This window comes from Rhea pennata, chromosome 2, assembly GCF_028389875.1.
Source record: "Rhea pennata isolate bPtePen1 chromosome 2, bPtePen1.pri, whole genome shotgun sequence".
In the NCBI taxonomy this organism is placed as follows: domain Eukaryota; kingdom Metazoa; phylum Chordata; class Aves; order Rheiformes; family Rheidae; genus Rhea; species Rhea pennata.
The window spans coordinates 49,641,498-49,654,750 of record NC_084664.1 but is presented as its reverse complement, the minus strand read 5'-3'; the positions used below and the strand labels follow the sequence as shown (position 1 = coordinate 49,654,750).

At 35.7% G+C, this 13,253-nt stretch overlaps 1 protein-coding gene across 1 annotated transcript in view; it reads left to right on the top strand.

Moving 5' to 3' along the window:
• Positions 1 to 13,253, top strand: part of ULK4 (unc-51 like kinase 4) — a 233,585-nt gene that overhangs the window by 72,056 nt on the left and 148,276 nt on the right. Inside the window, exons 23-26 of the mRNA XM_062569461.1 lie at positions 2,992 to 3,113; positions 3,441 to 3,497; positions 6,879 to 6,930; positions 7,021 to 7,115. Coding sequence (XP_062425445.1) covers positions 2,992 to 3,113; positions 3,441 to 3,497; positions 6,879 to 6,930; positions 7,021 to 7,115 — 326 coding nt within the window. The remainder of the gene's footprint in view (positions 1 to 2,991; positions 3,114 to 3,440; positions 3,498 to 6,878; positions 6,931 to 7,020; positions 7,116 to 13,253) is intronic.

Sequence of the window (13,253 nt, the reverse complement as noted above, 5' to 3'; positions counted from 1 at the left end):
CTGATACAGAATATAAGAGATGTTGCAAAAATGATCCTGGAGAAGTAAAAATGGTGGGGTTGTCTGTACTGGAAAAAAATGTGCTATATGGTGTGTGGGAAAAGATGATATTTTTACTTACGTAAATTAATTAGGGAGGAGGGAAGGAAGGGTGAGGGATGAGGGAGCAAGGGAAGGGAGGACAGAGGAAAGGAAGGGCAGGGTAGGAAGGAAGGAGGGAACAAAGAGGGGGAGAGGAAATGGGGGAGGCTGAAAGAAGGAGGGAGGGGAAGAGAAGAAGAACTGGAGAAGGGAAGAAGGATGGAAGGGAAGAAAGAGGAGTGGGAGAGAGGAAAGGAGGGAGGAGGAAGGAATGAAAGAAGGAATGAGTGGGAAGGAAGGAAAGGGAGAAAGGAGAAAATACAAGATTGATATGGTCAGTCCAAATCAACAGCATCAAAATGGCTATTAAAACTCCACATTTTCAATAGAGAAAGAGTAGAATGAGAAAGGTAAATGGGAAGACAAAGAAGGAAATACTGAGAGTCTTTAAGTAAGCAGAAAGCAAATAAGAGGCTGATATGTATGATTTATCATTAAATTACAAAATTATTTTAATAAAATTATTTTCTTAAGATGTGATACCTGATATATTTCGCACAGGATATGAATTACTGCTAGAGTATTGAAAAAGAAATGATAGCACTGCAAATAACTTAATGTTATGCTGCATTTTAAAAAGAATCTTTACTTATTATGACAAAGCAAATTTTGCCTTGCTGCAAATTTATGATTTTTTTTTCCCTAACAAATATCAGGTCCACATATTGGGCTGTTTTAAGATTTGGAGGCTTCAAACTACAGAAGTTTAGAAGCAGATGTTAGCCTCTTACTGTCCATATGTGCTATATATATCTAACACAGTAGGCCCTGATAGATTACTTAGGATCTGAAAGTGCTCTAAATCAAATCTGTAGTTATTATCATTACAAAAAATAATATATCAATTTCTTTAATATGAGTTATACTGCTTTATTTATTTATTTATTTTAACTACTGATATACAACTTTAATGGCATTGTTTGGACAACTGATACAGCAAGTAAAAATTTTACACCTTGCTTTCCTTTCCAAGTTAGATTTGTATTTTGATTGTTTCTGTTAAGATCAACTTGATCTGTCCATATTTGTTAGAAGGCTTTTTTTTTTTTTTTTTTTTTTTTTTAATTGCTGTGAGTATGATGAAGGAACACATTCTTCTTTAAGGGTTAAAAATTATAGTCCCCTAAGAAAGATGGACAGATTTGCAAAGTAGAACACTTAAAAGCAGTTTCACTGTTGAATGAGAAATTATTTGTAGCTAGTTTTTAATATGCACTTGTTTAAGCATCTTAGTGATCCCATCTTCTTCCACCAGATGTAGCTATAAACTAAATAGATGGAAAAAGGAAAATGACCTTAAAGTTGTATTTCAGTAAATCTGAGTAAACTGATAATTTGGTGAATAACTTTTAAGTTTTTCAGTTATCTTAGTTAAGTGATTTTTACTTCTGTATTTATAATATTTTACCTATTTTTATGAAATCAATATACATGGCTTGGCTTAGATCATACTGAAAACTGAAGTAAATATGTCTATTTATCAATTGGAAAATCAGCAAAAGCGATGATTATAGAGATATATAAAATATGGAAAGAGGGTAGGAGGTTCAGCTGATTTGAGTATCTGCTGTTAACCACTAATAGGTTTGGATAAATTACAGTATTGTTATTAATTCAATACAGAAATGTGTTGAAGAAAGGACAATATTTTGTCTCGTGTTTGGAAAGTTTTAAGTAGCACCTTCTTTTTCTTGAGCAGTTTGTTGTAGAATGAGTCAGATCTTTAAGCCTAGGTGTTTTTACAGTCTAGTTTATTGCCAGGCTCTGTCAATCATACCTGTGTGAAAACTGAACTGCATAGGAGCAGAGGGAAAACGCTGGCGTTATTCAACAAGAATAAGCTCGGTGACTTACTTTGTAAGGAAGGACCTATTCTGGCATGGAAATTGTATAAAATACCAGATCAAGTCCTTTATTTGTTTAATGTCTGTTTGATTTGTTTTTTACAGTTTTGTGGAACCCTCTCTTTAGGCAAGATATTTAGTAAGTGCTCTTTCAGGGACAAGATTTGATTTTTATATATAGGATTTATATAAAGTTTGAAATTTCTTTCTTTGCATGGAAATCTTTCCATTTTAATCTCATGCAGTGGGTGTCTTGTTGTCTGAGATAATAATTAATGTCACACAAACACAGCATAATGTTCCTTGATTTTTTTTAATGCCTTTTATAGTTTGAAGTACTGTTCTCACTATTATAAAGAGAATTTTGTTCCCTCATTATTGTGTCTGAGGTTTGTTTCAAAGGTAATTTAAGTTTTCTCATTGACTTGCTGCTGCCTCTATTTGTTGCTTTGGATAACTTTTGTCATTCTTAAAATTCATTGTGTGTGGGGAGGGATTTTGGAAGGGGGAGGATATTTGGGATTTTCTTTTGCTCTGACTATACTATGCTGCAAGAAGAGTACGCTCCTTGAACACCATGTGATCCAATAATGTGAAACTCTGTCAGCTGAGTCACAAGAATTTTGCCTTTGATTTCCCTGGAAATAGAATTGTGTCCACAGCATTTCAAGAGTATAATTCCATGCTCATGTAGCTACTCATGAGTGTAGGTCCACCCTGCTGTAAGGGATAGTTTCATCTTTTACACCTGCCTCATGTTTCTATCCTCACCCTTTTACTAGAGGTAGCATTTGTGCATTTGTCCCTGTAGCTGGAGCAGGGAATGGACCTAGGCTGAAAATTAAGAGTGTTGGATCAGTTCCCTGACATAGATGCTATCACATGGACACTAGTTTCTGCAGGAGTGAGAAGACGGGATTGACTGTGGAAGAGAGACTTTGTCATTTGCTCTTCTTTAGTAAACCAGTTATGTTAGGTCAGTCTGAAATAATGTTATTTTCTGCAGGTGACATTCTCAGTGCCTTAACTAATGTCTCTGGACGTAAACACCCATCAACAATTCAGGCCAAACAACTGAAGATGTGCCTTCCCATGATGCCTGTAGTACTTCATCTTGTGACTTCCCAGGTAGATTTTTTTATTTTCAGAAATGGTTAAGCAGAAGTCTAAACCGTTACAATTTCCCAAAATGCATTTTCTGCTGATTATAATCAGAATGGACCAAATACATCTTAATACAGAATTATGTTAATGAGTATTCCAGCTAAGTAAGAGCATTAAAGATGTAAACCTTATTTTTGCATTTTGTAAGGCAACTCTGATGATAGAAAAAAATACATATTTTTTCCTTTTTTTTTTCTTTTAACATAGATGTGAAATACATGTTTAGCTTGCTCTGGTCATAAGATATGCATTTATTGTAATTTTTTTAAAGCTTTTTTTAAATTCAAATAGGTATTTCGCCTCCAGATAGTAACAGAGGAGTTTCTTTTCAACTATGGGACTTTACTTGTGAGTAAAACTTTTTGTTAAATTTTATTTAGAAAAAATGCATATATGTACAGGTTGGGATTATTTTAATGTAATTGCATTAGATTTATAAATCAGAGAAATTGAGTTTTATTCTGAATATAACTTTTTGGCTTCTATTAAAATTTTTATATATTGTCATAAAGTATTTTCTTTAGTAATAGAGTAGGTCAAAGGGAAAATATGCTGTCCTGAGTTCAAGTACAGAGAAACTTTTGCACAAGTCTGATAAATTGAAAATTTTCTTTGTGCTTTATTTTACAGTAGAAAAGCTTAACTCTGAATTATACACAATAATTTTTCTAGATTTCTAAGATTAAGTCATGAGTAGAAATGAAAGATAAATTATATTCTAATCTATGTTTAAGGTATTCTTTGCTTTTGTTATCTTTTCTTCTTGCCAATACTTTTACACTCTATTTAGTTGACAAAAAGCTGAATATTATAAACTACAAAGCTAGTATACCTGTCTCACATAACATCCACAACCTATTTATGGCATTAGTAATAGAAACTGAACTGGGATTTTAAGAGTTCCATAAAACAGTATAGTTAAAATGAAGTAGTACTGTTGTGATGTAATTTCCTTCTACGGAAACAGTTCTTTTTGTCAAATGGGACAAAGCATATTGTAAAAGTTGCATGTCGGTGTTAAACAAACACTTTAAGTCCACTTGTATTTACTCCCATAATAGCATGCAGAAATGCTTCACCTCAAATGACTAGATTACAATTTACTGTTCAGATTCACTTCTCTTTCTCCTTTTCTTTTGATTCCAAGAAAATACGGGTTTAATCTAGCTCTACTAGCCTGTGATTGAAAAGAAAGTGTCCACAAACTATTTTGAGGGAAGAAAGCATTAAAATCAAGAAAAAAAAATGTAACAGTTGAATTACAAACTTCCTTTTTTTTTTTTTTTTCTTTCCAAAGCATTTGTAAATAGGCAATAGATTTATTAATGGTTTTGGATCAACCTTCTAGAAGGTACAAGTCTTCTGTCAGCAATGTAGGTACAGCAGAACAGCTAGAATATCAGTTTCCTTTTGATACTCCTCCAACTTACATGAACTACTGACTAAAGAAGTTATCTTCTAGTTAGTTCATATTCCAGTCCCCTTGGCTCCAGTAACAGCTGTAGCAGATTTACCAGTACGTGCTAATTTTAGATTTTGTGATATTGTGATTTTGTACTTTTCAGAAATGAGTTAGCATCCCCGTTTGAATCCTTTCTCCCTACAAAATAGTTGTGACTTTTAGGCTACAGAAGTAACATATAATAATAATATATATTTATTACTGAGGATAAAGTTTTTAAAAAAGCTTGATTTGTGTCTGTTGATATAGCTAATGAGTAGCAAAGCCCTTTAGATAACTCCTGCTGAATATTTCCTGCATCTTGTCCTTTTAATATCCACAGAACAAGGCAATTCAGAGACTTGCATAGTCTGCTTCTTTTTATGCATAAAAAGGGGGAGGCAGTATCGAAACAGCGTATATCAAATTAGAGTTCATTTTATGTAACTGTGTGTTGTGATGTGACCAATGTAATTCCCTCTGGAAGAGCAGCTATTCATTCTGCCAAGGAACAGTCTGCTCTGGAATTGTTTCTTTAGCAGCATTCTCACTGACATGTACAAAAGTACATTTGATCATCCGCTCTTACTTTTTCAAACTACTGCGATGTAATCAAGGCCTCTAAGACTTTGTCAAGTCAGTCTTTCAGGACTTTTTCTGAGTTATTCCAAAGATTTATTCTAAAGAATGAAAAATGATTAGGAGTGGAAAGATGTGTGCTTGATATCTAGAAGGAAAAAGGTAATTATTTTCCTGCTGTTGTTTGAGAAATAAATCTTTTTTTCCTTGCTTCTTTAAAGTTGTTTCCATCATCATTATTATCCTCAGTGCTCTAGCACAAAGAAATTGAGGTGAAGTTGGGGCAATTCTTCTCTTTTCTGTTTTCAGCTGTGCATAGAAAAACAAGGAGTGCACATGCTCTGCCCCAAAAGCACACTAACAGTAGTTACTAACTGAGTGCATAGTGGATAAACTCACTTAGTGCATAGTGGATAAACTCACTTAAGATGGAATATGCACACCATTCCCCTCCATTGCTCAGAGAGCAATATCTTGACACTATGGTTAGATGTAAAACGGTCTTAAATGAGCAAACAAAATAATTTACATTTTTCCAGCACAAATTAGTTAAATTAAAACTAGTAGCCTTCTTAAAATGAGGATGAAGAATAAATGATAACTACTTTTTAATAGAAGCAATTGGTTTTTATGACTGTCTCTGAAATATTTCTAAATCATGAAAAACATGAATAATTTCTAATTCTATTTTTGGTAGAGAAGAACCCTTTAGATATTTCTCACATATTGAGAAAAAGGTAACCTGTGTAGCCTTCTGCCAATTTAAAATATAATAACAAAATTATAATTGACAATGAAATATAAAACAATTTCAGAAGTGTCATTTACTTAATACTTTTTGTCACGTAAATAAATAGAAATATGCATGCAATTGAAAATCAGAAAGATCTTATCCATAGTAACTTCTCTGTTAAATACTGCATTAGTAAATAAGAGCATTTTTAAAATTCTGTTGAGAATTGTTCCTCTGTAGCAAGTGTCAATAACATGTCTTTTGCATAACTCATGAAATAAACAGCTATGCACAGGAATGAAATCAGATGAGTGAAAACAAAATTAAAAGGCAAAAGACTAATAGGTATAATAGTAAAATATTTTCTTATCTCAGATTATTAATATTTCATTGTTCATGTTCCTCAAAATGATTACTTATTTACGTGATTTTTAGCAGAAGGGTATGCCTTTTTGCATATACTTCTGCTTGTATCTATACAGTATGCAGTATACATGGAGATCAAAAAGATGGTGCAAATAACATAAAATTGCATTTTCTGGAGGGTCTTCAGTCTTTTTAATGAGTTATTTTAACATAACCATATCCAAGACAATCCAAAGTCTCTTTAGAAAACACAGTTTTCTGTTAATGATTAAGTCAGCCTTCTAATTACTGCCTGTTTATCTGAAAATGTTATTCCTGACATTAGTCAGAGTAATGGCCCTTACTGTACTTTACTTTTAAGTGTCCAGCAGCTCTACACATTTACAAAACTGTTTTAACAACTAGATCATGAATGCTTTCAGTCATTCGTATCTTAATAATTGTAAGAATGTTTCTTGTGTTTAGGTACATTTACATTTTGTATTTATACGGTCTCCTAAAGAATTTCATATTACAATTATTCAACGATTACATAGAACTGTTAAAAATGCATAATACTTCTTTCTTTTGGTTTTAAAGTATTTGTGCATAAATATTTCCTTTTCTGTAGAATTTTATCAGATCGATAGATTCAGGAGAAACAAACTTGGATGGAGCAATAGGTAATGTAATCTATGATACTGCTGTGTTTCTATATGTAGATGTTAGAAGTGTAGCATTTTATAAAGAAATATAATGATTTCTATCAATAGGGCAAGCTGCATCAGAAGAATTGATTAAGACTACTTTATCAACATTTGAAGCAGTAACACAGCATCCTGTCTTGTTGACAATTCATCGCTTGACAGTAAGTCTGGCAACAAATTAAACAGTTGCAGGCTAATTGGCTGAATTCCATTCCATTGATAAATTGGATGTTTTGAAGATTTAGAAGCTGTTTGAATCATGTCTTTAAATGTATTGTGGTTCTATTTGACAGGAAATTTCTTTTTTGTTTATAGAGAGATTTAAGTTTCAAAGAAGAGAGGCATTCAGACTCAGTTTACTATATCTAGTTGAGGAGTTGCAAAGAGAGTGAGAAGGATATTTGCCTGTGGTCTAGAAATAGCAGTTCATAGCAGTTCTTAAAATGATCTTCATATAAAATATGAAAACAAGTATGTTGCTTGTTAACAAGTATGATACTTGTTAAAGCACCTAAGCATACCTTAAACAAAGTATGTCGCTATGTATTAGTGAAAATTTCACCACATTGTTTGTCATGCTTTTAGTATGCCCTGAAAGGACAACCTCTGAGGGTTGAAGACCCCATTCCATCAGTACTTTTCCTGACAAGCTTGTCAACATGAGTCGCAGTTTATACTAGTTATGACATTTGCTTTTTGTTTCAGTTTAACCACTTGCTCACTAAAAATTACATGACAGTTACCAAACTCGCATACTGTCATCTTCTCAGATCACTAAAGATTTGTTGTCTATTCAGTATTTGGTCAAATTATTAACTTTGAGCTAAGATAGCTGAAACTAGAACGATTAAATTATGAAATAGCTATCAATAGGCAAAACAGTAGCTTAGAATGCTTGGAGAAGTGATTGACAAATCATTGTGACTTGTCCCACTGCATTTCTTTGACTCAGTTCCCACCGAAAATATAACCCGCAATACTTACTAAGGTCACCATTTAATTTAAATTGAAATGTGTGGTTTGCATTGGGATTAGGTTAACGGCATGGCACTCTCAACATAGTAGTTAAGGCATTAACAAATTGGGCTAGATAAAATAGGTGATCTTAGAGATTATGTTTTTTAGAAGTTGAAACTTATTTTGTGTGGCCTTTAGTTGAATATTTAGATTGCAAAGTCTTAAGAAGTGAAAATAATAAAAATAATCAAAAATGCAAGATGGGATTTAAATAACTTTCATGTTTATTTACATTAATGCTCACAACCTATTGTGTGTACTATTCAAGAAAATATCTTTATCCACAAAAATCTAACCAATTAATAGTCAGTCAGATGCAAAATATTACAGAATACCACAGTTCAGTATTCTTTTAAGTGGTATGGCAATGGGTGTTCTCTAAAAGAAATTTAAATGTAGATGAGGAATGAATATTTATTCATATTGCCCTACATGCTTATCAGTATGTTAGTGTTAAGACATCATTTTGGAAGTAACCTCTGTTTTTTAAATAGTTGTTTAACTTCTGTGGGTTTTCGGTGTATCTTATATTGCCAGAAATATGAACTATTTTTATGGAGGTCTGCCAGTATTTACTGAAATTTCAATACCTTCTGTCAATACATTATATAAAACTTCTCTAGCCGCTGTTTAAACTATAATGGTCTGTTGTTGTTGTGTCCTCCAGTTTCTCCCCCCACAAGAAAATAGCAGCAAGAGAAGAGCTCCGCTTTACCACCCTTCATTCCCCTCTCCCTTCTCCATTTTCAGTGCAACATTATATTTAAGACAGGGAACTGCTATCCCACTCTCTTTTAAGTAATCAGTGGCTGGCAATAGATGAGTTTTGTTTAAGTATCTGAATTTGTGGAAAAAGGCTTATTTCATCACACATGGTAAAAGTTTTAGATACTTGTTTAAAATCCATGTGAACACATTAATTAAACTTCTGTAGCTAAAGGTAAAACTTCTTGCCTAGCCAATTCTTGTAAATTTTTGATCTGTACTACTTTGGTAGAATAGCTTCCTTGATTTTTGAATACATGTATTTTGAAATATATTAAGTAAAAATAATTATATCCTTGTCAATCAACAGCTTTATTTAAGGAAATAAAATCTTTCCTTGCCCATTTTCATAAATAATAGTTATAATTTAAAAGACCCATCCTGAGACTCGGCAAATACCCATTTGGACCCAAAATGCAGTAGAGAAAGTGCCTTGAATTAAGTATTTTAGATTCAAGAATTTTTCCACTATAATTAGTAATCTCTAACCACATCTGTCACTACTGGTGCAAACAGTAATTAGTTTAATACTATTTACAAAGTCTAGTATGCCAATTATTCCTGAATGCGCAGCTCATGTTACTTTAGAGGAATGTGCTGCTTCATCTTTCATGCATACGGAATATTTTTAGAAATGCTGTTACTCTAGGGATATCTTCTAATTGCTGCTCATTGAACATGACTGGAATCTATGAATATACATGCCACCACCCCACAGAAAATGGTGCCTTTTTGAAGAGTTGAAGTAGGACGTGTTGAAGGTTCCAGATCAATACTTAACTATAATGGTGGATAATAAGAAACTTTTGCTGAAGAGAAATGTGTATCTTAGGTTGTTCTTTGAAGCCTGGATCACTCATTTAGACAAAGTTGGTTATGAAAAATGTTCCGTAGAGGAGGAGGGAAAAAAAAGCCAAAACCTTCTTGTGAGCATGCATTTTTTCCACTACAACAGTGACATTGCTTTAGCATTTCTAATGGGAATGAAATTTATTTTTATGAAGTTCAATGAAATTAGTAAAAAATGAGGTTATATTAAGCAAGCAGAACCAGCATGTTTTTCATTTCAGTTTTGGTTTTAGGTTAGCTACAATGGGAATTACAAAGGTTAATAGAAATTTCAGAATAATATTTCAGGTTCTTTTACACTTTGAGGAAAAAGGAACTGTTTGTTCTGGGTTTTGGTTCATATTTTATTTGTGTCTTATTTATAGCTGGAATAAAGAAACATTAATAAGTTGTTTTTGTGATCAAATTTCTGACTGCCATCAAATGGAAGTCAATTATTGAGGAGGTTCATTTCTGTGGTGGCTATTTTGCTAAGTAAGTTGAAGTCAAGGGAAATTATTTTAAAGTGCTCAAATGAAAGCCAGTAGAGAGTGGTAATTGTTTTGCCTATAGTGTGCATTTTTACAAGATTAAAAACGAGAGACTCTGCAAGCTTTAAAGCTCTAGGTTTTTAGGTAATCAAATATTATGATGAATGGCATCATGAAGAATCTATAGACTGGAGTGGAATATAAACAATGATGTCTTAAACTGGCACAAAGCCAAGTGTATTTTCCCCACTTCCTTAAAATGGAAAAATATTTTAAAAAATCAGATAATAAGTGGTATAACAATATTTATTTTGATGTTTTGGTAAAGGTTAAGACTAAGCTGACTGTCATTTGGAATTTTTTTCCTTTGCTCTGTTAACAATTATTTGCCTGAAAAAAGACCTATTATAATTCAAAGCCCTTTGAGCAGTGATGAGGTTCGTAATAGATATCAGTTCCTGTAGGAGTTCATTCCATACTGTAACTAGTTTCCCAAAATGTACTATGTATCACAACTCTTAGGCTGTCCTGGTGCATTGGGTTATTCATCCCTGGGTGAGGACCCTGCACTTGCCTCACTTCATGAGGTTCCTCTCCACCCATCTCTCTAGCCTGTCAAGGTCCCTCTGAATGGCAGCACAGCCTTCTGCAGTGTCAGCTACTCCTCCCAGTTCGGTATCATCAGCAAACTTGCTGAGGAGGCACTTTGTCCCTTCATCCAGATTACTGATGAATAAGTTGGACCCAGTGATGAATACTGGAACCAGTACTGACCCCTGGGGGACACTGCTAGCTTCCGCCTCAGACTCCACTTTGCACTACTGATCACAAACCTCTGAGCTCTGTAGTTCAATCCAGTTCACTGTCCACTCATCTAGCCCACACTTCCTGAGCTTACCTGTGGAAGGTCATGGGAGGTGGTGTCAAAAGCCTTGCTGAAGTCAAGATACACAGCATCCACTGTTCTCCCCTCATCTATCCAGGCAATCACCCCTCCGTAGAAGGCTATCCGGTTGGTTAAGCATGATTTTCTCCTTAGTGAATCCATGCTAAGTACTCCTGATCACCTTCTTATCCTTCACATGCATGGAGATGGCGTCCAGGATGAGCTGCTCCATCACCTTCCCAGGGATCGAGGAAAGGCTGTCTGGCCTGCAGTTCCCCAGGTTCTCTGTCTCACCCTTCTTGAAGACTGGAGTGACACTGGCTTTCTTTCAGTTCTCAGGCCCCTCTCCTGACCACCATGATCTTTTGAAGATGATCAAAACTGGCCTAGCAAGGATGTGTGCCAGCTGCCTCAACACTATGGGTGCATCCCACAAGGAGCCATGGGCTTGTGGATGTCAAGTTTGCTTAAATGATCTCTGGCCCAATCATCCTCTGCCAAGGGAAAGTCTTCCTTTCTCCAGACTTTCTGTCTTGTCTCCAGGGTCTGCGATTCTTGAGGGCTGGTCTTAGCAGTAAAGACTGAAACAAAGAAGGCACTCAGTAACCCTGCCTTCTCTGTTTCCTGTGTCCTCCTGCCCCATTCTGCAGCAGGCCCATATTCTCCGTAATCTTTCTTTTGTAGCCAGTGTGTTTAAAGAAGCCCTTCTTGTTGTACTTGACATCTCTTGCCAGACTAAACTCCAAAAGGGCCTTAGCCTTCCCAGTCTCATCCCTATGTACTCAGATAATGTGCATATATTCCTCCCAAGTGGACTGTCCCTTTCTTCCACCTTCCATACACTTCCTTCTTCTGTTTGAGTTTTGCCAGGAGCTTCTTGTTCATCTATGCAGGTCTCCTGTCCCCCTTGACTTTTTGCGCTTTGGAATGCACCATTCTTGAGCTTGAGGGAGAGGTGATCCTTGAATATTAACCAGCTCTCTTGGACCCTTCTTCCTTCTAGGGCCCTATTGCATGAGATTCTTCCAAGAGAGACCTGAAGAGGCCAAAGTTTGCTCTCCTGAAGTCCAGAATTGTTATCTTGCTTTTTGCTCTGCTTCTTCCTTGCAGGATCCTGAACTCCACTCTCTCATGGTCTCTGCAGCCAAGGTTGCCCCCAAACTTCACATCTTCAAGCTGTCCTTTATTTGTTAGTACAAGGTCCAGCAGTGCATCTCTTCTTGTTGGCCCCTCCATCACCTGTGTCAGAAAGTTATCATCAGAAAGTTATCATCAGTGCTCTCCTGGAACCTCCTGGATTGTTTGTACTTATTGTATTGTTCCTGCAGCAGATATCAGTCCCCCATGAGAACTAGGGCCTCTGATTGTGAGCCTACTTCCAGCCTCATCGACTTCCTCTTCCTGATCAGGTGGCCTATAGCAAGCACCCACAACAGTATCACCCATGTTAGTCTGTTGCTTAATCCCATGAGCTCTTGACCTGCTCATCATCCACTCCTAGGCAGAGCTCAATACATTCCAGTTGCTCTCTCACGTAAAGAGCAACTCTGCCTCCTCGCCTTTCTGAACTGTCCTTCCTAAAGAGCCTGTAGCCATCCATGGCAGCATTCCAGTCATGTGAGATATTCCGTCATGTCTCCATAAACACAGTGAGATCAAAGCCCTGCGACTGTACGCAGATCTCTAATTCCTCCTGTTTATTCCCCATGCTGCATTTGTTGTTGTGCAGGCACTTAAGAGAGGTATCCAAGCATGCTGATTTCTTAGAAGGGATGTAAGAGTCTTGTCTTATAGATACTTCCTTGGATGAATGCCATTGCTTGAGATACCTCCACTTGAGCCCCGTTGTGCTGACTGCATGGTCTCTATCTCTCTGCTTCCTTGTCTTTCCTAGTTTAAAACCCTCCTTACCAAAAATATGGTTCTCAATCATCATGCTTAACTCCTTGTAAATAGGGATTTAGTCGACTGGATCCACTGTGAATCCTTGCAGTGTTGTAACACCTTTTTAGTGGGTGTTTGGGAAGGTTGGACTTGGCTTGAAATTCAGTAAAGTTGAGCCAGTGCTTCATTTCATTTCTAACAAAGCAGGTGCATATTTAGGGTGCAGGCTTAGCATCTAACACCCCCTGAACAGTGAAGGCAGGCAGAGAGACATTGAAATAGTTGTCTCTTCCAAGCCTCCTCTTAGTGGTGGTTGAATGCTTAACTAACTGTGAAACTGTGGCTTGTATCTCATTTCTCTTTTGATTGTTAAAGTAACACACAGTCTTTGCGGAAGAATTTCTATTAAAGCTGTGCTCTGTTTCCAG